Below are 26,910 nucleotides of genomic sequence, written 5' to 3'. Positions count from 1 at the left end.
TCCTTTAAGAAACCTATAGTTTCAACAGGCTCTGTGGTTTCAACCCAGTGTTTCTTTTGTTACGAAGCCAACATTAAAACCACACAGTTCAGGCAGTTTTTAAAATTCCATATTTTTCTCCAAAACTTGAACCAGAAAATTGGGACTAATGGTCTGTAACTGATACTTCACATCTCTGCCTCTGGGTCTGGCCACTCTTCTCTCTCTCCTTTGGAACCACCAGCCATAGAATGTGAGTAGCAAGATAACTGGAGTAGCAACAGTATCCCTTGTGTTCCCTTTCTATATTCTTTTATGGTCTTCTCTGCCCCTCGGGTCATGGTGATGCTCCCTAAGCTCAAAGTGGGGGGCGATTTGGGAAAAACCCTGGGCACTGAAATCACACATACTTAGGTGAAACTCTCATTCTTTCCCTCAACTATGTATTTTCATCTTTCCATTTAATTTTTCCCATCTATAAAGTAGAATATGTATTCTCTTCCTTGTGAGGTTAGTGTATTTGATGAGCGGTATGACAGTGGTTAACACTGTGGTCCTAAGAAGCAGACATAATTTGTCACTTTTTCGCTAGGTAGCCTTGGGCAAGTTGTTCCCCTCTCAGCTTGCTCCATAAAATTGGGATAACAAAGATATCAATCCTATCCAACATTTAAGATATCTTCACTGGCAATAGACTAGACATTATTCTAGACTCAAAAGGTTAGAGGATTGGGGCACCTAAGTGGCTTAGTCAGTTAAGTGACCAAGTCTTGATTTAGGCTCAGGTCGTGATTTCAGGGTTGTGAGATCAAGCCCCACGTGGGGATCCATGCTGGATGTGGAGCCTGCTTAAGATTCTCTCTCTCTCCCTCCCCATCTGCCCCTCCCCCCAGCCATTTGCAGGTGCATGTGTATGCATGTGTGCACTCTCTCTCTAAAAAAATAAAAATAAAATAAAATATTAGAGGATTATATAAGATGGTACATATGAGTGGTAAATGGCATTAATGTACCATTTATATGTACCTTAATATCTAATAAGGACTTTCTGTATTCCCTACTCTTGCCAAGCTTCTTGTCTGTTAAGAATGCTTCCCTACCCCTTGTTAGGCTTGATCATATGACTTGTTCTGACCAACTGACATGAGCAGACATACACATACCATGTCCCCACAGAAGCTTTAAGTGTGCTTTCTTTTTCCACCCTGCTACTTGACAACAAAATATGTCAGGTAAGACCTTCATCCTTTAGCTTTGGTCCCACATAAACAGGAAAGAAGGAACAGAAATACACAGCTTGAAGCTCTATAGAATTAAAAAGAGCTATGGACAAGAAACACGTACTTTTGCCATTATTGTTCTCTGCCCACCCACATGCTTGAGAGCAAGAAATAAATGCTTGAATTTATAAGCCACTGAGGTTTGGCTTTCAACAAAAGGTAGCCTATGACGGTGTCCTGCATATAAAAATAATACTTGAGCAATAATAATAAACTAAAATATATATCAAAAGTATATAAAACACTTCAAAAGATACAGGCATCTCTCCATCTATGTACCCATTTATCCAACAAATGTTAATATTGAGTAATATTATGTGCCAGATACTGTTTAAGCTCCTGGAGATAAGACAGTGATCAGATAAAATCCCCGGTTGCCATGCAGCTAACATTATTGTTGGGGAAAACAGAAATAGAACCATAAGGGTGACAGGCGTTGTAGAGAAAAATAACACAGGGGAAGGAGAAAGAAAATGTCAACAAAGAGACTCTGTGTGTGTGTGTGTGTGTGTGTGTGTGTGTGTGTGTGTGTGTGTGTGTGTGTGTAGTGTTCAGAGAAGTCTCTACTACTGAAAAAAATTTAGAGCAGATCAGAAAGAAGTAAGAAAGGGAGTCAAGTGCCTATCCGGGGGAAGCACATGTCGGGATGAGGGACAAGAAGGTGTAGAAGCCCTGAGGCATAAGTGGGTTGGAGTATTTAAGGATTAGCTGAGAGGCCTTGTAGTTAAGAGAAGTCAAGTAGAGGCCCAGGCGTGGCAGGTGAAGTCCGGGAGGTACGAGGGCACCAGGCATGCATGCCTTGGAAGTTACTGTAGAATTGGCTTTTGCTCTCAATGAAAGAGGATATCATAGGAAGACTCTGATGACAGGAAGACATGATCTTTTATCTAAGTTTGAAAAAGATCATTCTGCCTGCTGTTCGAGAACAAATTATATTCTCAAGTGTAGAAGCAGAGATCATTTAAAAGGCAACTATAATAATCCATGCAGACACAGTGGTGGCTTGGACCGAAGTAGTTGACTCTGGATATATCTGCAGCTAGTGGCAACCCAGATTTGTTCATAAAAAATACACAAATAGAAATAAACTGTCATTTATGAGATAGGGAGGCACAGAAGAATGGCAAGATCAGAAGGACAATTAGTAACCAAGAATTCACTTGTAGCCAGCAAGAGATAAGGGTAAACTTGTTGAATTCTGATTTCCTTATTGCTGGCCTTGTCCAGAGAGAGATTTGGTTTTCTGCAGAGTTCTTTGGAAACCACTACACAGAGTGGTTAAGGGAATTAATCCTGCCAGGATGACGAGGTGGAGGATGAGAGCTGAGTCTCATAACTACAATGAACAGAACTGGAGTCCAGCCCTGAATATGTCCAGGGAGGGGCTGGTGCTCTTGTGACCAATAACACTACAGTGATGGGGTGGGGCTGGAGGTTAAGTTTTCAGCACTTGAGAGTGCTCTCTAGATGGATTATTGCAATTGATTTTTTTTTTAAGATTTTATTTATTTATTTGACAGAGAGAGACACAGAGAGAAAGGGAACACAAGCACGGGGAGTGAGAGAGGGAGAAGCAGGCTCCCCACTGAGCAGGGAGCCTGATGCGGGGCTCGATGTGGGGCTTGATCCCAGTACCCTGGGATCATAACCTGAGCCGATGGCAGACACTTAAGGACTGAGCCACCCAGGCGCCCCTGCAATTCATTTTTAAATTACTCTGCCTCTGATCTCTTCAGGAAGGAAGCTGTGCTCCCCCCTTGCTGTGCAATTTAAGAGCCTCCAGCCTCAGAGCCCAAGAGCTTGATAACCAGTCCTATTAGATTGCTACGTACTGCCTGGAAGGCACTTTGCCTGGGGTGTTTGTTTTTGTTTTATCTTAGTTTACTGTAGGCTTGTTTTAGGTTATTTCCCTTCATTATCTCTGAGATGTCTACCAGACATCTAAGTTGAGATGTTCATTAGGTAGTTAGTACCTAAGTCTGGATTTCAGGGTAAAGGTTGAGAATGCAAATATAAATCTGGAAAATATATATTTGGTTTTTTTTTTTTAATAAAAGAAATGTGTAACAAAGAGAAGAAATGGTTGATAACAATCCTTAGGAATATTTAGTGTTGCTTGACAGGAAAACATCTCTGAAGGTAATGGAAAGATTAATACACTCTCCAAAACAATGTAATTATAAGGCAACCAATTTGGTTATTATAACCTCTCAAATATAATGGAATTATGGTTTAATTTCAGACATGATTTCCTAATATTTTCCACATGATGAGACAGAAGCACAGCTGATTCAAACCTCTCTACTATGTTTGCAAAGATATTAAGACTAATTACTAGCAAAGATGCACAATAATCTTTCCCAGGGTTAATATACTAGTAGAATAGAAGTAAGGGTATTTTTAGAATATTGTGGAAATGAAATATTGATTTTCTCAACAGCTGTTTTTTTCGAGTAAACAGGTTTGAAAATACTCATATATTAAAATATTCTTCCTTACCAGGGTAGAGGGCACAGCCCATGAATGACAAATCATCGATTGCAATGTCTCCAGTAAAGCCATCTCCTACTGAAGCCTCCACCAAAATCTAAGAAAAATACAAGAAATCTGTTGATACTGTGAAGGACATTAATTTATGGAAACTCACGGTAGAAAAAAAAATCAGAATTTATTTAAAGAGAAATTTCTTCTCAGGGCGCCTGGGTGGCTCAGTTGGTTAAGCGACTGCCTTCGGCTCAGGTCATGATCCTGGAGTCCCTGGATCGAGTCCCGCATCGGGCTCCCTGCTCGGCAGGGAGTCTGCTTCTCCCTCTGACCCTCCCCCCTCTCATGTGCTTGCTCTCTCATTCTCTCTCTCTCAAATAAATAAATAAAAAAAATCTTAAAAAAAAAAAAAAAAAAAAAAAGAGAGAAATTTCTTCTGAACCATTAAAAAAAATACTTTCCAGTAGTGTCCCTAAATAGGCATCTTATCGCTACCTAGATAATTCCAGTAACAGGAAGCTCCATTCCTTAGTGGGCCCATTAGAACCACGAAGCCCATTGTGTTTCTAGTGATTTTCTGAAACTGTAATAGATCAGATTTATATCTACTTCCCTATAACTTTCAACCTTTAGTTCTAGACTCACCCCATTTTTTTCTTTCCTGATCCTTTGAGTATCTGAAGGCAAATCATCATCTCTTTTTCCCACATTTGCCCAAGGAGTTCATCTGTTTCCAAGGTTAAACCCCCTCACTGTTCAAGAAATTCAATTTGTGGGCAGAGGTACTTGCCAGAATGCACATTTTTAAGAGCTTTAGAATTTTTCTCACACTGACCTTATTCTGTAACACTTTATGAAACTGGCTAATCGTTATTAGATCTCCTTCAGAACTGCATTAATCACAGCAAATTCCGATGACATCTGTGCGGTTCCACAAGCAGCAATTCCACCAAACCTCCAGGAAAACATGAAATACTGACAAACCACTACAGTATATGGCAGATTGTGATTAGGCCTGAAATTTACTATAATAGAATTAATCATGATAAATTATTTTAATACTTATGCAAATACACTGCATACTGAATAGGAATCCTGCTATAATTTAATAATGAAGAACTTCAAGCAAACTTGAAAAACACATTCTGTTTTCTCACTATTATATGAATATATGTTTCTGTTGCATTTTTCCTCACAAATGCTATATGGGGGAGTTGAAATTTTATTTCATTTTTTTTTTTAATTCTTAGCTTCTATTCAAACTTGTCTCACACATTATTTATGGATGTCTTAGTTGGAGGGAAGTTTTAAAAAGATCAAATTCCTGACCTCAAACCTCTTGACATCTTCCCCAACTTCCTAGTCTTTCTTGAGAACTACCAGAGTTTTCTCCATAATTTGTCAGTAAGGAAATTAATCAATGTGGGAAAGGTTTATGTGCCTAACCAATGGGTGAATGTAACCCACCTAATATTGCCAGAGGAACATTTAGGAACCAGTACTATGCAGGAAGTGTCCTAGTGCTTTATAATGGATCTCTCCAAATATAAAATGCACCCTTTGTTTCTCCACTATCATGAATGAAAGAAACATTATAGGCAGCGAAAACAAAAATGCAGAAAGACTACTCAGTAGAAAATCATATAATTATTCTAATAAACAAAAAACCAGCAGTCAGAATTTGGCAGAACATACTGAAAGAAAATATTATTTTTGTTCTATTAAAACAAAAAAAGACTACAGCTGGGCAATCAAGAGGGAAAAGACATACACAAAGATTATTAATTAATTCCCTGGATCAATAGGTCTATCCCACTGCAGTACAACACAGGACATGCTAACAAAGGCTGAGAAGATGTAAGAAAAAGGAAAAATTAGGGAAAATAAGAAGAAACACTACTAACTTTGCTGCATTGCTCATGATCATATTAGTTTATGAATGAGGAAGGATAGAAAATGATATCAAAATTCCAAAGTTTATGAAAAGCAGTTCTTGTGCATATAAATATCTGTAAGCTAACTTTGGGGACATATACATACATAGCTCCACTTGAGAGTGTGGGCCCAACTGTTTCAGAGTATTCCTTTTGTTGTCATTATGTAATCACAAATCTAAGAAATGGCCATTTGTGAAAATTATGCATTTTCGCATTTGTGGGCCACACCAGGTAAGCAGCACCTCTGAGTGGATGCTGTTTGCAAAAGCTTGTTTCTATTGGAGTTCACTGCATATTACACGAGAAGCATTTTCATAGTGCTTGTATCAGCATTAGGTGCCAAGAAGAAGACAAAAAAATAATCTGAGGCAGAAGACAGTTGGGTCTTGTGTTAAGACACAATTTAATCATAATTTTTACCAAAATCGATTCAATTTCCTAACCCTCTAAATGTTAACATTGTTGAGAATAAACGATAGCTTCAAGTTGAAATACTAAAAATGTTAGTTTGTATGTATATCTGTAGTCTCAGCCTCTTTCAAATATTTAATTAAGCCAGCCATTAAAAAAAAAAAAACCTACTTGATAACAAATCACATCTTGAGAAAAAGTTATGAATGTTCAGGTTTAATTCTACATTTGCCTTTGCCCTATATTTAAATGTGGTCTTGTAAAAAGCTTTCCATATTAGCCTGAGAAACTAGTCCTAAGAAAAAAGTCACACACACAAAAAAAGAACAAACCCAAGCATCCCTATTCCTGGAAAATTCACTTTCATTTCTGATGTTTTTCCCCAGAAAAAAATGGGAGGATGTTAAAACACAAACATTATTGTATGCAGGGCAGTATTGCCATTCTGGAAATTAGAGAAGCCACATTTTACTCTTAAGTGCCATTAGTACCTTACTGAATTACTTAAAGGGCAATTGGAAATTCCAGTTTGGTCTAAATGACCTGCATTATCTGTAGAGGCCAATTCTACCTACATTAGAACTATCACTGGCTTGGAAATTTTGTAAAGTAAGCCAGTGCTTCTAAGTTGTTCTTTTCATGGGCTGCCACATCTAGATGCTCCAACTAAAGATAGAGTAGCCTTGTAAACTACATTGCAACTTTTAGTTCTAATATAACCAAAGACTCAACTATTAATAAGGGTCTCAAGACTTGCCTGAACTCATTTGTCTCTATATTTAGGAAGTTCTGAATTATTGGCCAAGCATTTTAATTAATCTGGAAACTCCCATTATCGTATATATGTAAGACACAATTTAATCATAATTTCACTAAAATAGCTTCAATTTCCTAACATATATATGTATATATGTGTGAATTAACTCATAGTAAAGAAAAAAATGGTATTAACTCAACCTGCCACTTACTACTTTAACCATCCCATGTTTGTAAAAGAATACAAAATTCAAACATAATATATCGATTTTTAATATAATGCATCTTCAGAAAGATTTGAAATGACTTCTTCTTAAGATTAAAAAAAAACAACAACTAAAAAACCTATACTCAATGTGGAGCAGCTACGACTCCAATGAATTGCTGATGGGAATCTAAAATGGTGCAGCCACTTTGGAAAATGGTTTGGCAGTTTCTTATAAAATTAAACATAGGGATATTTTGGAAAGATGGCGGAGGAGTAGGAGACCTGGATTTCGTCTGGTCTCAGGAATTCAGCTGGATAGGGATCAAACCATTCTGAACACCTACAAACTCAACAGGAGATTGAAGAAAAGAATAACAACAACTCTCTAAACAGAAAAGCGACCACTTTCTGGAAGGTAGGACTTGTGGAGAAGTGAATCCAAGGTGATATTCGGGAGGATAGACAGCGGGGGAGGGGGCCTCCACCAGCCACTTCTGGCAAGTGATAGAGCCGCGGACCACAAAATCGGAAATTTTAGAAGTCTGCTCCCGTGAGGGAGTCACTCCAGTGGCTAAGCGGGGGGTGGAACCCTCGCGGGACAGTGTGGTCTCAGGACCCTCGGGGTCACAGGAAGACCGGGGGTGTCTGAGTGCGGCAGAGCTCCCAGGTATCGGAGCAGGGAAGCCGGCTGCAGACACGGAGCAGAGGCGTGGGCTCTCAGCTTGGGGTTGCCATAAACTGTGATCCGCGGCACAGTTGGGCCACTGCTCCTCCAGCAGGGACCCAACAAGTGGCAGATCCGGGGAGACTCCCCTTCCTCCCCTGGGAGGAGCAGCGCGGGAGCGCACTGCAGGGATCTGCTGGGTTTGGAGACTCCACATGGGGTCGGGTGCCAGAGACAGAAATGCTTGGTCACAGGCTGGGTGAGCATGGAATGCGGCCAGAGACCAGGGAGATGGGAGTGACTGACTGCTTTTCTCTGGGAGCTCACTGAGGAGTGGGACCCCGAGTTCTTGGCTCCTCCGGGGTGGAGACTGTGAGATTGGCATTTTCACTCTCGACCTCCAAAGCTGTATGGAAAGCTTGCAGCAAACCAAAGCTCCCGAGAGCAAACCCGAGCAGATTACTTAGCCTGGACTGGCAAGGGTGGGGCAATTCCGCTTCTGGCAAAGATGTTTGGGAACCAAGGCAACAGGCCCCTCCCCCAGAAGATCAGCAAGAACAGCCAGCCAAGACCAAGTTTACCGATCAATGAGAACGGCAGAACTCCAGCGCTAGGGGAATAATGCACAGAGAATCCATGGCTTTTTTCCCAAGATTCTTTAGTCTTACAAAGTTAATTTTTTTTAACTGTTTTTTTTTTTTTTTAATTTTTCTTTTTCCCTTTTTCAACCAACATCTTATCAATCCCTTTTTTAAAAAATTTTTATTTTTCATTTTTAGAGTCATATTCTATCCCTTCATAGTAGTTACCCTTATTTTTGGCATATATATATAAGTTGTTCACTCTTTAAAATTTTGAGATAGTTTCTTCTAACAGATCAAAATATACCCTAAATCTCTAGTGTATGGTTTTGTTCTACTCTCCTGCTTGATCACATTCTCTCCCTTTATTTTTTTCTTTTTTTTTTTAAATCCTGTTCTTTCTTTTTTCAAACAACTTAAATTTTTTATAATTTTCATCTTTACAGTCATATTCTATTCCTTCATCATATCAACCCTTATTTTTGTACATATATAAGTTTTCCTTTCTTTAAAATTTAGGGAGGCACTTTCTTCTAACAGACCAAAATACACCAAAAATCTAGTGTGTGGCACTGGTCTATGCACCAGCCTGATCATATTTGATCATATTCTGGTTTTTTCTGTTTTGTTCTGTTTTTGTTTTTATCTTTTTTCTTTTTTTTTTCTTTTTCTTTTTTCTTTCTTTCCCTTTCTTTTCCCTGGGCTTCAGGTTTTTTCTGATGTGTTTAGAGTATATTTTCTGGGGACATTATTACCCTGTTACCATTTGTTCTCTCATTCATCTATTCTCCTCTGGACAAAATGACAAGATGGAAAAAATCACCTCAACAAAAAGAACAAGAGGTAGTACCGACTGCCAGGGACCTACTCAATACGAACATTAGTACGATGTCGGATCTAGAGTTCAGAATCATCACTTTAAAAATACTAGCTTGGCTTGAAAAAAGCATGGAAGTTATTAGAGAAACCCTTCCTGGAGAAATAAAAGAACTAAAATCTAACCAAGTCGAAATCAAAAAGGCTATTAATGAGGTGTAATCAAAAATGAGGGCGCTAACTGCTAGGATAAATGAGGCAGAAGAAAGAATTAGTGATATAGAAGACCAAATGATCAAAAAAAAGAAGCTGAGAAAAAGAGAAATAAACAACTACTGGATCACGAGGGCAGAGTTTGAGAGATGAGCGATACTATAAGACGAAAAAACATTAGAATAATTGGGATCCCAGAAGAAGAAGAAAGAGAGAGAGGGGCAGAAGGTATATTGGAGCAAATTAGAGCAGAGAACTTCCAAATTTGGGGAAGGAAACAGGCATCAAAATCCAGAAAGCACAGAGAACCCCTCCCAAAATCAATAAAAATACGTCAACACCCCAACATCTAATAGAAAACTTATGAGTCTCAGAGACAAAGAGAAAATCCTGAAAGCAGCTCGGAACAAGAGATCTGTAACCTACAATGGCAGAAACATTAGATTGGCAACAGACCTATCCACAGAGACCTGGCAGGCAGAAAGGACTGGCATGATATATTCAGAGCACTAAATGAGAAAAATATGCAGCCAAGAATACTATATCAGGCTAGGCTGTCATTGAAAATAGAAGGAGAGATAAAAAGCTTCCAAGACAAACAAAACCTAAAAGAATTTGCAAACACGAAACCAGTCCTACAAAAAATATTGAAAAGGGTCCTCTAAGCAAAGAGAGAGCCTAAAAGCAACATAGACCATAAAGAAACACAGACAATATACAGTAACAGTCACCTTACAGGCAATACAATGGCACTAAATTCATATCTTTCAGTAGTTACCCTGAATGTAAATGGGCTAAATGCCCCAATCAAGACACCCAGGAAAAAAAAAAAAAAAAAGACACCCAGGTATCTGATTGGATTAAAAAAAAAGACCCATCGATAAGCTGTCTGCAAGAGACTCATTTTAGACCCAAAGACACCACCAGATTGAAAGTGAGGGGGTGGAAAACCATTTACCATGCTGATGGACACCAAAAGAAAGCTGGGGTGGCAATCCTTAGATCAGACAAATTAGATTTTAAACCAAAGACTGTAATAAGAGATGAGGAAGGACACTACACCCTACTTAAAGGGTCTATCCAACAAGAAGATCTAACAATTGTAAATATCTATGCCCCTAACATGGGAGCAGCCAATTATATAAGGCAATTAATAACAAAAGCAAAGAAACACATTGACAACAATACAATAATAGTGGGGGACATCAACACGCCTCTCACTGAAATGGACAGATCATCTAAGCAAAAGATCAACAAGGAAATAAAGACTTTAAATGACACACTGGACCAAATGGACTTCACAGACATATTCAGAACATTCCATCCCAAAGCAACGGAGTACACATTCTTCTCTTGCCCATAGAACATTCTCCAGAATCGATCACATCCCAGGTCATAAATCAGGTCTCAACGGGTACCAAAATATTGGGATCATTCCCTGCCTATTTTCAGACCACAATGCTTTGAAACTAGAACTCAATCACAGGAGGAAAGTCGGAAAGAACTCAAATACATGGAGGCTAAAGAGCATCCTACTAAAGAATGAATGGGTCAACCAGGAAATTAAAGAATTAAAAAAATTCATGGAAACCAATGAAAATGAAAATACAACTGTTCAAAATCTTTGGACGCAGCAAAGGCAGTCCTAAGAAGTATATAGCAATACAAGCCTTTCTCAAGAAACAAGAAAGGTCTCAAATACACAACCTAACCCTACACCTAAAGGAGCTGGAGAGAGAACAGCAAATAAAGCCTAAACCCAGCAGGAGAAGAGAAAAAATAAAGATCAGAGCGGAAATCAATGAAATAGAAACCAAAAGAACAGTAGAACAGATCCATGAAACTAGGAGCTGGTTCTTTGAAAGAATTAACAAGATTGATAAACCCCTGGCCAGAATTATCAAAAAGAAAAGAGAACTAACCTAAATCAACAAATCATGAATGAAAGAGGAGAGATCACAACCAACGCCAAAGAAATACAAACAATTATAAGAACATATTATGAGCAACTCTATGCCAGCAAATTAGATAACCTGGAAGAAATGGATGCATTCCTAGAGATGTATCAACTACCAACACTGAACCAGGAAGAAATAGAAAACCTGAACAGACCCACAACCACTAAGGAAATTGAAGCAGTCATCAAAAATCTCCCAAAAAACAAAAGCCCAGGGCCAGATGGTTTCCCAGGGGAATTCTACCAAACATTTAAAGAAGAATTAATACCTATTCTTCTGAAACTGTTCCAAAAAATTTAAATGGAAGGAAAACTTCTAAACTCGTTTTATGAGGCCACCATTACCTTGATCCCAAAACCAGACAAAGACCCCATCAAAAAGGAGAATTACAGACCAATATCCTTGATGAACATGGATGCAAAAATTCTCACCAAAATATTAGCCAATAGGATCCAACAGGACATTAAGGGAATATTCACCACGACCAAGTGGGATTTATCCCTGGGCTGCAAGTTTGGTTCAACATCTGCAAATCAATCAACGTGATACAACACATTAACAAAAGAAAGAACAAGAATCATAGGATCCTCTCAATAGATGCAGAAAAAGCATCTGACAAAGTACAGCATCCTTTCTTGGTCAAAACTCTTCAGAGTATAGGGATAGAGGGTACATACCTCAATATCATAAAAGCCATCTATGAAAAACCCACAGCAAATATCATTCTCAATGGGGAAAAACTGAGAGCTTTCCCCCTAAGGTCAGGAACACGGCAGGGATGTCCACTATCACCACTGCTATTCAACATAGTACTAGAAGTCCTAGCCACGGCAATCAGACAACAAAAAGAAATAAAAGGCATCCGAATCGGCAAAGAAGAAGTCAAACTCTCACTCTTTGCTGATGATATGATACTTTACGTGGAAAACCCAAAAGACTCCACCCCAAAACTGCTAGAACTCATACAGGAATTCAGCCAAGTGGCAGGATATAAAATCAATGCACAGAAATCAGTGGCATTCCTATACACCAACAACAAGACAGAAGAAAGAGAAATTAAGGAGTCGATCCCATTTACAATGGCACCCAGAACCATAAGATACCTAGGAATAAATCTAACCAAAGAGGCAAAGGATCTGTACTCAGAAAACTAAAATACTCATGAAAGAAATTGAGGAAGACACAAAGTAATGGAAAAACATTCCATGCTCATGGATTGGAAGAACAAATATTGTGAAGATGTCAATGCTACCTAGAGCAATCTACACATTTAATGCAATCTCCATCAAAATACCATCCACTTTTTTCAAAGAAATGGAACAAATAATCCTAAAATTTGTATGGAACCAGAAAAGACCCTGAATAGCCAGAGGAATGTTGAAAAAGAAAAGCAAAGCAGGCAGCATCACAATTCCGGACTTCCAGCTCTATTACAAAGCTGTCATCATCAAGACAGTATGGTACTGGCACAAAACAGAAACATAGATCAGTGGAAAAGAATAGAGAGCCCATTTCCTTACACCATACACAAAAATAGACTCAAAATGGTTGAAAGACCTCAATGTGAGACAGGAGTCCATCAAAATCCTAAAGGAGAACACAGGCAGCAACCTCTTCGACCTCAGCCGCAGGAACTTCTTCCTAGAAACATCGCCAAAGGCAAGGGAAGCAAAGGCAAAAATGAACTATTGGGACTTCATCAAGATAAAAAGCTTTTGCACAGCAAAAGAAACAGTCAACAAAACCAAAAGACAACCGACAGAATGGGAGAAGATATTTGCAAATGACATATCAGATAAAGGGCTAGTATCCAAAATCTATAAAGAACTTCTCAAACTCAACACCCAAAGAACAAACGATCCAATCAAGAAATGGGCAGAAGACATGAACAGACATTTTTCCAAAGAAGACATCCAAATGGCCAACAGACACATGAAAAAGTCCTCAACATCGCTCAGCATCAGGGAAATCCAAATCAAAACCTCAACGATATACCACCTCACACCAGGCAGAATGGCTAAAATTAACAAGTCAGGAAACGACAGATGTTGGCGGGGATGTGGAGAAAGGGGAACCCTCCTACACTGTTGGTGTGAATGCAAGCTGGTGCAGCCACTCTGGAAAACAGTATGGAGGTTCCTCAAAAAGTTGAAAATAGAGCTACCGTACGATCCAGCAATTGTACTACTGGGTATTTACCGCAAAGATAGAAATGTAGGGATCCGAAGGGGTACGTGCACCCCGGATGTTTATAGCAGCAATGTCCGCAATAGCCAAACTGTGGAAAGAGCCAAGATGTCCATCGACAGATGAATGGATAAAGAAGATGTTGTATGTGTGTGTGTATACACACACACACACAAACACACACACACACACACACACACACACACACTGGAATATTATGCAGCCATCAAAAGGAATGAGATCTTGCCATTTGCAACGACGTGGATGGAACTGGAGGGTATTATGCTGAGCGAAATAAGTCAATCAGAGAAAGACATGTATCATATGACCTCACTGACAGGAGGAATTCTTAATCTCAGGAAACAAACTGAGGGTTGCTGGAGTGGGGGGTGGGGTTGGAGGGTTGGGGTGGCTGGGTGATAGACACTGGGGAGGGTATGTGCTATGGTGAGCGCTGTGAATTGTGCAAGACTGTTGAATCACAGATCTGTACCTCTGAAACAATGCAATTTATGTTAAGAAAAAAAAAAAAAGAAGACAGAAGGAGGGGAAGAATGAAGGGGGGAAATCGGAGGGGGAGACGAACCATGAGAGAGGATGGACTCTGAAAAACAAACTGAGGGTTCTAGAGGGAATGGGGGTGGGAGGATGGGTTAGCCTGGTGATGGGTATTAAAGAGGGCACATTCTACATGGAGCACCGGGTATTATGCACAAACAATGAATCATGGAACACTACATCAAAAACTAATGATGTAATGTATGGTGATTAACATAACAATAAAAAATTTTTTAAAATTAAACATATACTTCCCTATAATGTGGCAATCCCACACATTGGTATTTGTTTACCCAAGAGAAATGAAGGCATGCCAAGCAAAAACCTGTTCACAAAGTTTATAGCAGCTCTATTTACGATATCCATCTCCAAAAGCTGAAAACAATTCAAATATCCCTCAGTTGGTAAATAGTAAAGCAACTTGTGGGAGATCTATACAATGAAATTCCACTCAGCAATGAGAAGAAACACACTAGGGGTACATATAACAACAGCTGTGAATCACAAAAGCATTATACCTAGAGAAAGAAGCTGGGCTCAAAAGGCTACATATTTGATCAATCCATTTATACAACATTCCAGAATAGGCAGAAATATGGAGAAAGAAATCAGATGAGTGTGGCCAGGGGCTGTGGGGAGAGGAAGGGGATCAATGACATAGAGGAATAAGGAATCTGGGGGGATGAGGGAAATATTTTCTTAGTTGTGGAGGTGGTTACACAACTGTGTAAGTTTACTGAAATTCATAGAGCTGATCACCTAAACAGGATGAATTTTACTTATATAAATTCTACCTCAATAAACAAATAAAAACATTTATTCTATACTTATTGCCATAAATCATCATTATCTCAAGTAGTATTTTTACTTTCTAAATTACTAATTTCATGCATGAAATTTTATAATTAGCACACAGTAATCTGAAGTATCTAACTGTACTTTTTAATTCAGCTATGAAAATTCTCTTGTGACCCACTAATAAGTTTCCAGAGAATATTTGTTTTCCCTTATACTTCCTAGTGATGCCCACTTATTTTCATTTACTATTTCCATAATTAAAAATGCAGAAACAAAGAAAATGAAAGACATAAAAATCCTCTTTTACCCTGTTTTTATAGTTGGCTAACAGCTGAAGTAGCCAAACTCCTATAAACACATTCAGACAACTATCTAATAGTTTACCATATAAGCTACAATTTAAGGGGCTCATAGAAAGTCACCTCGAGATCTCAAACTTTCTAGGCTAATGTTAGGGAAATATTTGCTAGATTCAACATAAAAAGGTTTTTAAATCCCAACTGGAATTTTTTATACAACCTTGAAACTAATCTCAATGAAATAAAACTTGGATTTTGTCTGACAAATTTTGTTTTGTCTCTTTTTTTGTATGTCTCTGGCCATACCACATATAAAAAAAGTGCAGAATAATTAGAGTTTTCCAATTATTATACTATACATATGAACACCATTTATCATTAAACGTGGGCCACAAATGCTCTACCTAAATTATATATACACCGAGCTCAGAAATGGATAATAAAAATAAAATCATGGTACTAGTAGAGATGAAATAAAATGCTGGAACAGGTAATTAGGGCAAGTGCTATGAAAGGATTACTTAAAAGAAAACATCTGATGTCTGCCTCATCTGTTTAAGATCCATTTTGGGGGAAAAAATCATGGCAAAATTTTTGTTGATATTTTGGCCAAATACCGTATTTCTTCTTACCTAATGTCAGCCATATATATATATAAAGGCTTCCTAAGAATTTTTAATTCTTCAATGACTGTGTGCTTTGGCATTATGCCAAATGTTTCCATGGTTACCAAAAAGAATTAAAAAAAAAAAAAAAGTCCATCTTGATGGTTTCTCACCATCTAGGACAGAAAAGTCTCAATGGTGACAATCTGGCTCCCAGGAGTATGGTTTAACCAAAACAGTGCTTTCAAGGAGAATAGGTTGCCAAATATTTTAAAAGTAGGATTCTTTCACAAAAATATATTGTCCTATAGTTGCTACAGTCCCATTACTCCCTCTTAAAAACGTAACTCTAAGGCTGAGTGTCAGCTGCCATTTATTATTTAACACCTGACCTACTTCCAATTCATATCCCTTGCCTGGTTCCCATAGGCATTTGAGTTTGCAATTCCGTGTGCATGTTAGGTCAGGAACCATGAGGGGTCTGAGACTTTACCCTACTCACAAGCGAACAAGATAGCCTGCCACTGTTTCATACACATATACTGACAGAAGACACCAGATCCTTGATTTAGAGGGACAGCAAAAAGCATCAGCCAGAAAAATTCCTTCCACTTGTCCCTCAATTAGATGTTTTCCTCCATAGAAGAAGATCTCAGAGGAGACTAGCTGTTATAAGCTGCTGGTACACCAGTTCATCTAAAACTCTAGAGAGAGGATAGGAAGGAGGGAGAGAGGGCGCTTAATCTGGAATTTGTAAGCAAATATCTCAGGATAAAGGCTATTCAAACACATTCCTTACTCAGATACTGAACTGTGAAGAACACAAGAAATCCATGGAGAAGTATCTCCCAGCAATGCAGCTCGATGGTACTACACTGCTGATATATTTAATTCATGGAAGCATTATCACTCCCCCACCAGTGTAGGTGTAAATTAAAATGTTTATATCAATTCAGCCTCCTTTTCTCTTATATAATACCTCATTTTATACTATACACCCACGTGCTGTTGGCCTAGCTCCTTTTATGCCCACAGAATCTTTTCCCATCAGAGCTTCTGCTTTATTTAGAGTAGAGGTTAAAAAAAAAAATCAAGGAGGGGAATGTCATTGAGGAAATAAGGTCATTCAAAATATCATTCATGTTTCTTTATTTTGATAGAATTCTTTCTGTTATTCTTGAATGAAAGAAACAGAAACCTTAAAAAATCATTTCTAAGTATGCAGGTCATGTGAAATTGATTTGCTTTCCATGGTTGTTAAAGGGCTGGCAAACCGCAGCAGATATTCTGCAAGTATTCCATGTAGTTTCAGATGTACTAGAAGGGCCAAAATTTTAGTGAGTTACCCCTCCCCCTCAAATATAGTTGCCTAATATGCCTAAGTTTAAAAAAGATAAATGTTAATCAGTTTGAAACTAATTTGCTACTTGACACCCCACAAACTCACACATTATTTTAAAGCATCATCTGGAGACCCACATACCATATAACCCATTTCACATCTCATCTATTACTTGAATGAGGACAAATAGTACTCAATTTCTCCAGCCCTGGGAATTTATGGAACCTATTTGATTGGAGGTTACAAAGAAGCATTTAATTGAAAACAGCCTGGTCCATATCAGAGAGAAAAAAAGTAAAGAAAGTTTGGAACTATTAACTTAAAAGTTCATAAAAATAGGTTTTTGTTATTTAAAAACGATGCAGTAAGGTACAATAAGATTTTACTACAACACAATACCGTCCCAAGTGACTGGTTCACACATACCAGATTGAAATTTCTTTAAGCAGAAGTATTCTAAAATTCCTAATGTTATTTTCTTTCCAATCAAGAGGCTAATTTTTCATCCCCTACACCATTAAAGATAATATTTAAAGGGAAAAAAGTAGAACTGTAATTTACTATTTTGATACACAATGTTCTTTTATGATATTAATCATCTACCTCTCGTTCTTCTCATGAAAGGAGGCTCCAAATAATAAATCCCACACTTCTATGTGACAACTTAAAGCTGATCCATACCTAAAGCACCAAAAACTAGGTCATAGATTTAAACCCAAACAATAACCCTCATTTGCCTTTTGCTGTAGTTTAATATCCCATAATACCCACCAAGTAGTTATCATGAATTAAAAATCTCATTTCAAGTGTCAATATCAATGTTATTTCCTCAGAGAAGCCTTCCTTTATCACACAAGCTGAGGAAATTTTCCTTTATAAATTTCTCATAATTTTTAATTATATCAGTATTTGTCCATTTAAATGCTTATCTGTCTCCTCTAGGAGACTTTAAGACCAGGCTCCATGAGGCTCTTTGAGGGATACACAGCACCTAAAACGGTGATGAGCACACAGTAAATACTTAATAAGCACATGAATGCTTCAGGGAAAAATACAACTTCTAATTTCAACTAAAATTACTGATGTCACTCAATGCAACCCCTATCAAAATACCCATGGCATTTTTCACAGAACTACAACAAAAAATTCTAAAATTTGCATGGAACCACAAAAGATTTAGAACAGCCAAAGCAATCTTGAGAAAGAAGAACAAAGTGGGAGGTATCACACCTCCGGATGTCAAACTATATTACAAAGCCATAGTAACCAAACAGTATGGTACTGGTACAAAAATGGACACATAGATCAATGGAACAGAAGAGAGTCCAGGAATAAACCCATGCTTATATGGTCAATTAACCTTTGACAAAGGAGGCAAAAATACACCATGGGGAAAAGAGAGTTTCTTCAGTTAGTGGTATTGGGAAGACTGGACAACTATATGCAAAAGAATGAAACTGGACCACATTGTTATACCATATACAAAAATAAACTCAAAATGGATTAAAGATTTAAATGTAAAACTAGACATCATAAAACTTCTGGAAGAGTCAATCAGAGAAAGACATGTATCATATGATCTCACTGATATGAGGAATTCTTAATCTCAGGAAACAAACTGAGGTTTGCTGGAGTGGTGGGGGGTGGGAAGGATGGGGTGGCTGGGTGATAGACATTGGGGAGTGTATGTGCTATGGTGAGCGCTGTGAATTGTGTAAGACTGTTGAATCACAGACCTGTACCTCTGAAACAAATAATACATTATATGTTAAAAAAAAAAAAGAAGATAGAAGGAGGGGAAGAATGAAGGGGGGGAAATCGGAGGGGGAGACGAACCATGACAGACTATGGACTCTGAGAAACAAACTGAGGGTTTTAGAGGGGAGGGGGGTGGGGGGATGGGTTAGCCTGGTGATGGGTATTAAAGAGGGCACTTTCTGCATGGAGCACTGGGTGTTATGCACAAACAATGAATCATGGAACACTACATCAAAAACTAATGATGTAATGTATGGTGATTAACATAACATAAAAAAAAAGAAAAAAGGAAATTGCTAAAATCAATATATAAAGCATATTTTTATAAGACTGGTAATATATACTAGGATGCTCAACAAATAATAAAAAAAAAAGATAGTGACCTATAGGCATTAAATGACAGGAATCTATGCAAATAATACAAGACGAATTTAGACAGGTCTTTGTATTTAGATAATTATTCTGATTACAAATTTGTAACATCTAAGTATGTAGCACTGTGATACTACTAATATACTATCTTCCAAACATTGTCATACTTTCATTTTCATGGTACGTTAATATTCATTATATAATTGTACTTCAAAGTCTTACCACAGATGAGACTTTCCTATATACTAAATCTAAACACTTTTTCTAATTTAGATTTTTAAAATATAACTTTAGTGAAAATAATAATTGCTTTTGAAACTAGTGTTTATTTTTTTTTTTAAGATTTTATTTATTTATTTGAGAGAGCGAGAAAGCACAAGGCAGGGGGAGCGGCAGGCAGAGGGAGAGGGAGAAGCAGGCTCCCCGCTGATCAGGGAGCCTGACGCAGGGCTCAATCCCAGGACCCTGGGATCATGACCTGAGCCGAAGGCAGATGCTTAACCGACTGAGCCACCCACGCATCCCAAAACCAGTGCATTTTTTTTCCTCTCTAAGAAAGTTACAGTATGCTACTTGAAACATAGCTTCTAAGTATTTGCTACTATCAGGTTCATGTTCACTTTGCAATTGCTCTTCAAATTTGACTTCCTCAAAATAAACATCTTTATTCCTTCCACGTGGAAATGTAAGTAATCATTCCAACTATTTATTACTGAAGAGATATTCGAGGGTATTTGAGTTGTTAAACTTAAAATAATAGGCATTATAATGTAGCTTATGGAGGGGAAAATCCATGATTTCACATATATTCATACTTTGGCTAAAGTACACAATAGACCTCCCTAAACCACAGAATTACAAGAACACCACACAGAAATACCCATAAATGTTGCACACTCTTTAACACAGTCACTAAACATCCCTCTCTAAATGCTTGGAAAAGTGGATAATTTTAAGTACAGAGAGCTAGAGCAAATCTACACTGTATTTTAACATCCTGGGAAGTCCTTGCAACCCAAGTCAAATACAAATAAAAAGCAAATACCAATTTCTGACAAATTAGTATATTACTTCCCCTTGAAAACAGGGAATTAGTTATCAAAACCTCTCGCACTGCACTCTCCGGTGGCTCAGCTCCATGGCCCTTTGTCCCAGCTCCGCCTGAGGAAAATATCCAAGGGCAAGCCACCTCAACTTTATGACTGGAACTAAGCCTGAGTTCTCCTTTGTTCTCTCCCTCTGGTGGCTACTCTCTGCCCTGGGGCTTCTTTTCAAGAGAATGAGTTAGTCTCCGGCAGTGTTTCAAATCAGAATTTACTTCATTCCGAGCACTGGGTCAGAAATCCCAGATCAATTTCCATCCGGGTCTTTCTCCTTCAGGGCCATCCACTCCAATGCAGGAGAAAATAAGCACCAGGGGCTCACCAGCCTTCTCGCAGTATCTGCAACTCAGTACAGTCACCTTGAGTCTGGGCTTTAGGGACCCAGGCATTTTCCCAAAAAACTGAATATAAACCCAAAATGCCAATTTATTAATATAAAATAAAAGCATAACTGGAAATGTGTCTGAATACCTATGCCAACTGGTCATCAAACAAGGTTATCAGGTGAGGAAATCCATACCTGAACAAAATCAAGATCAGAAGCATATTTGGTGGGTATACAGAGTAGAGGGGAGGTGGTGTGGGATATCCTGGAGAGACAGTATCAGTTGTCCATAAGATAGAAAGGCATAACGTCCTTTATATAGAACTAAAAACACAGATAAAATCTTCACCAGTAACAGAAGCTTATAATAGGAGTATAAAACATCAATTTATGATATTCAACTATCTTCCATTAACTATATTTAAGTCAGTGTCTTTTTAAGGCAATTAAGAGAGAATATAGGCCCCTTGATGCTATTTGGCAGATTACCTAAAATGAATAATCCCATTTACAAATTCATCTCCAGGTATTTTAAAAATAGACTCAGACATTAAAATAACTGTGGCTCTTAATTTAGACATCATTTAATCTAATATTTCCTAAACTTGCTTTACCATCAGAATCACTAAGGATTTTTGTTAAAAATACAGATTCCTAGGAATTTCCTCTGGAGCTTCTGATACGATACGTATAAAGACTGAGAATCTGTATTTTTCTTAAAAGACTCCAGATGATTCTGGTCAACAGGAACATTTGAGAACTAATCTAATCCAAATTCTGTGTTTAAAAGGACAAAGTGGATTCCTAGAAAAGTAAAGTCCTTGGCCTGATCAGGTATTAATATGCACTTTATATATGTATGTATGTATATAAACACAAACAGATAAATGCCCCAGAGACATAGTATTCTGCCTTATAAGAGAGATAAGACATCATATATGAATGCCTCTTAAACCAGATTTTTGCCCATTCGATCATGTTACCGGAAAATATATATTAGTCACAGATTTATTTATTTTGTTGCTCAAAAGGAAATTTTTGCTGTCTTTTTCCTAAACTCTGGACGATTCCTAGTTGTATCTTGTAACCTCCTGTATAGCAACTAAAGCCTTGTGAGAAAATCAGTTTCCATTTGGATAAGCTCCCTGTTCAGTTTCTACTACCTAAGAATCTATTCTGTTTTCTCCAGTTCTACAGGTCTATACCTAAAAATACTGCATCTCACAGTAAGCTCTCAGTATTTGAGCTTCTATAGGATATGAGTTTTCTTTAGTGACAACATTTTGATACTGAAACAAAATTAGAACTAGCACAATATGAAAGCCACTTATATATAATTTATTTAAACATGGTTTTCATTCCCAGGATTGTAAAGGTACACTTGTGCAATGCTGCAAGCTCATCGATAGAAATCACAAGTTACTGAAATGCAATCTAAAAATCAGCTGAGAAAACATTCTCACTACCCTGGTCCTGATGATCCTGGCTCACTGTCCCCCTGAGAGAGGTACAGACAGGCATCTGCATGATCAGGACAACTCACACGCAAGGCTGCAAAACTCTCAGAAGTGTTAAAGAGACCAAAATACAGAACAACCAGTAGACATTTTGTCTGGCAGATAAAAGATAAAGTCTGCAATAACTAAGTCTCAAAGTAAATCTAAAATCTAAGTATACATATAAAACAACTTGGTTTCTGAGTTGCATGTTGACGCGCCCACTGGTTCTACAGAAAATACAAGTAAACAATGGCCTTTTACAATAAATCATTAGCCTTGGAGCTCTCCTAATTTTGAATTGGATGGAAATCAAAGTTTCACCTGTCACTAATCCCTTAAAAATTAATTCTACATAAAATTAAGCATGCAAGGAAAGGTGACACCTCAGGAAGAAATTAGTGGGGGAACAAACATAGTAAATCAAAGATATAAACACCGCTTCTATTATATACTGAAAGAATAGAACAATCTGGAATCCGCAGTGGCTGATTAGAAAGATCAGGGCTCAGCAAACTTGTAAATATTTTTTTATTTTTTTAACTGGAAGCCTTATGGAAAAAAAAAAGTTGTTTTTTTGTTTTTTTTTTCTTTTTAACATAGCCACACCAACTTATTTTGTATTCTCGAAGCTGCTCTCATACTACAAGGACAGAGTTGAGCAGTCCTGACAGTCACTCTATAGGTGTGGTGCCTAAAATATTTACTACCTCGCTCTTGACAGGAGAAGTGTGCAAATGCCTGTTATAGATTAAAACTGTTTCGACTGTCAGAATCAATAACACAATGAAAAGGTCCTTTACAACCTTTGATTTTTTTAAGTAACTTAAAAAGACAAAAAGATCTTAATAACATATCACTTGATGTTGAATAATTAAGACTAAACTGTTTCAAAGGTGCCCTTTTAGAATCCATATTTCCTTTCTATCAGAGTAAATTTTAAGAGCTTTGTCTTCAACTCAATTCTAAAATTGCAAAAAAAAAAAAAGTGTCAGGAATACCTGTGGATCTTTGCATTTTTAAGACTCCTAGCTAAACTTGTGAAATGCAAAACACATTTTATATAGTATACTCTTTGGTATACTCTTAGGTGAACTCTACTCTTGGCTGAGGCCTACATAAAGGAAAAGTGTATCTGCAATAACATTTTTAAATATTTTTTAAAAATTGCAACTTCATCTGTGAAGCCAAATTTTCTACATAGCAATCTTCCATTCTATGTGGTTTTGGTGGTTTTGTAGGTAGGAGTCAGTTTTGGAGATACAAATGGAATATCAAAATATTTTCTCTAATATGAGGCAAAGTATTGAAAGTAGGCATTTTATTTGAGAGGTTAACTCTGAAAGAAAGAATGAAGGGCAGAGTGAGACAAAGAAGGCAGGATGGCTGATAATGACTTATCAACTTGTCTATCACTCTGTTGGAACCTAATGGGCCTTCTGAGGAACCTTAAGAAATAATTTAAGAATTCATAGCCTAGGAGGAACAGAGGGCTTCATCCTCTATCAGTCATGACTGGCCTCATGGGCACAAACTCTCCTCAACTCTGGGTTGCACCTCCATGAATATCTCACTACGTAAAGTGTATAGAACCATGAAAAGTGCGCCAGTCCAAGCACACACACCTACACCATCTGGTCAAAGCCTGAGATCGAAATCCATGCTTGAAAAGTCACCTATTTCTGCTATCTGCATTTTGGTCCTTCAACACTTTAAATATTCCCCCTACATGATCCAATTCTGTATTTTCAACTACCAATGACATGCTGAATGATTATCCCAAATCTCGTTTCACTCTGTATTTCTGCCCTAAATTGCAGACTTTTTTCCCCAAGCACGGGCTGGGCATTTCTACAGAAATGTCAAAGTTTAAAATGTCTTAAAACAATTCCCTTTTCTCCCTAAAACTCCCTCTCCCTTTCTCCATTCTATCTTTGAACCGATGGCTCCTAATATTGTCCCCACGAGAATCCTGAATTATCCTTGACTATCCCCCCTCATTCATGCTACACATGCAAGCTCAACTGCATTACTTTCTAAATATTTCTTGAATCCCTTTCATTCCATCTGTACTAGCTTATGTTCCCTTTTTAGGCCCTGACTGTCTCTTACCTGGACTAATATATATTAGTGTATGTATACATAAAAAAAAAATATATATATATATATATATGTCATGTATAAAATATATACATCAGATGTACATACATAACATATATAATGTATATGCCATTATATGTAAGTATATAAATATATAATATAGAAACGTATAATGCATATTTAATGATATATATATTATATAATGGCATATGTATATTTAATAGCATGTATGTGTGTATATATTTAATGGTAGCCCTACTTCAAACATGTCCTCCTCATAGGCAATAAAGCGATTCTATCTAAAGTCTCTTCTGATTAGCTCAGTCAACGGATTAAAAGCTTTAATGGTTCCCCATCACCTGCAGGTCAATGCACTCATTCTAGAACATGACCTGTGAGACATTCTCTGCTCTAGCTTCTGTCTACCTCTCCCTGCCTCAAACTTTATGCAACCTGAATTCCAGAACTATTCAGTACTCCTTCACAAGAGCATGCTACTTCTCATGTGTGTATTTTTGCATAGGTCTCTCCTAATCCCCAACCCCAACATGGCTTTCTCCTACTAATACTTTAAGACGTAACTCTTACAACACCTTCCTTGAAACCACCATGCTAAGTCAGATGTCACCATTGTAATTATTTAATTTTTTATTGTAATTATTTGCTTGTCTCTGTCTCACTTTGACCCCTATGTGTTCCATGCAGAAAATAATCATCTAGAATTCATGTCTGTGTCCACCAAATGGCACAGTGCCTAGGGCATCGTAGGACCTAATATCAGTAAACAAATTAATATACCAACAGACATGAATTAGCACTTAAATAAAAAGGTTACCTTTGAACTAAGTTAAAATTTACATAGGGAAATTATACTCAAAAGTTCATTTTGCTACTTATGTTCCATTTTCTTTCAGACAATTAATTCATTATTTACTTTCAGTGTATCAATACTTCTTGCAGATATAAAAAAAAGAGGAGCTATAATAGCCTTATCTAAGATATATGACATCCAACAATAAAATTTGTATTATTTGAAAGTAAGTTAAAAACACACTGTGATCGTGTGTTTTAGGTATTCAAAAATAATTGGAATTTATAATAACTTATACTAGAAGTTAAGGAAAGCTTTCTATAAAGATATTATAAGCTAAGTTTTAGTTTCTAATAAAGATTGTTGTGGCTCTTACAATATACAAAAAAATTAGAGTTCAATTGTGAAATTTAAAAACTAGAATTTGTAGAACTTTATAACTGAAATAATTTGTAGATTATTTCATTATTCTAATGAGTTAGGTCATTGAAAGATTAAGGAACATCTATTAGATCACAAGGTTCCTTAGTATAAAATTTAAACGTATGAATCAAGGTACTGTAACTCCTGGACTGAAGTCATTTCTACTTTATCATATGGTTTCCCCAGTACTTTTAAAAATAAATTTGCAAATCATGAAAGTTTTACTTCTTTCTTACTAATTTGGATGACGTTTATTTCTTTTTCTTTTCTGACTACTATGACTAGGGCTTTCAATAATATGTTGAATAAAAGTAGTAAGAGTGGATATCTTTGTCTTGTTCCTGATCTTAGGGGAAAAGCTCTCAGTTCTTCACCACTGGGTATGATGTTAGCTGTGGGTTTTCAGATATGGTTTTTATTATGTTGGGTTATGTTCCCTCTAAACCTACTTTGTTGAGTTTTTTATTATGAGTGGATATTGTGCTTTCTCAAATACTTTTTCTATATCCACTGAGATAATCATATATGGTTTTTATCCTTTCTCTTGTTAATATAATTTATCATGTTGATTGATTTGCAAATTTTGAACCACCCTTGCATCCCAGGAATAAATTCCACTTGATCATGGGGAATTTTATTTTTGGATTTAGTTTCCTAATACTTACTTATTTTTTTTTTTGCATCTGTGTTCATGAGAGATACTGGTTTATAGTTTTCATTTTTTGTAGTATCTTTAATCTGGGTTTGTGTCAGGGTAAGTGGCCTTGTAAAATGAATTTGGATTTAATTTCATTGCTAGTAAGAGGTCTCTTGAAATTTTCTATTTCTTCCTGATTCACTTTTGGAAGGTTATATATTTCCAGGAATTTATCCATTTATCTGTTCCAGTTCTTTGGCATATAATTTTTCATAATATTTTCTCATAATCCTTTGTACTTCTGTGGTGCCAGTTGTTATTTCTTCTCCATCCTTTCTGACTTTAGTCCTCTTTTTTTTTTTCTTAATGACTTCTGCTAAAGTTTTATCAATTTCCTTAATTTTTTCAAAGAACCAGCTCCTAATCTGCTCTATTTTTTTAGGTCTCCATTCCACTTATTTCTGCTCTAATCTTTATTATTTCCTTCCTTCTGCTGCTTTTGGGTTTTGTTCTTATTTTTCTAGCTCCTTTAAGTAGAAGGTTAAGTTGTTTGAGATTTTTCTTGTTTCTTTCTTTCTTTTTTTTTTTTTTTTAAGAGTTTATTCATTTATTTGACAGAGAGATAGCGAGAGCAGGAACACAAGCAGGGGGAGCGAGGGAGGGGGAGAAGTGGGCTCCCCGCTCAGCAGGGAGCCCGATGTGGGGCTTGATCCCAGGACTCTGGGATCATGACCTGAGCTGAAGGCAGACGCTTAATGACTGAGCCACCCAGGCACCCCTTTTTCTTGTTTCTTGAGGTAGGCTTGTAT

The 26,910-nt window shown here is 37.3% G+C and overlaps 1 protein-coding gene across 1 annotated transcript in view; it reads right to left on the bottom strand.

Annotated features, from left to right (window-relative positions):
* Window positions 1–26,910, bottom strand: part of MALRD1 (MAM and LDL receptor class A domain containing 1) — an 806,170-nt gene that overhangs the window by 546,376 nt on the left and 232,884 nt on the right. The window contains exon 20 of the mRNA XM_078074136.1: window positions 3,759–3,846. Within this exon, the coding sequence (XP_077930262.1) occupies window positions 3,759–3,846 (88 nt within the window). The remainder of the gene's footprint in view (window positions 1–3,758; window positions 3,847–26,910) is intronic.

This window comes from Halichoerus grypus, chromosome 6 (assembly GCF_964656455.1).
Source record: "Halichoerus grypus chromosome 6, mHalGry1.hap1.1, whole genome shotgun sequence".
NCBI lineage: Eukaryota > Metazoa > Chordata > Mammalia > Carnivora > Phocidae > Halichoerus > Halichoerus grypus.
Note: the sequence above shows the minus strand (reverse complement) of the source record. Positions and strands in the feature narration are given on the sequence as shown.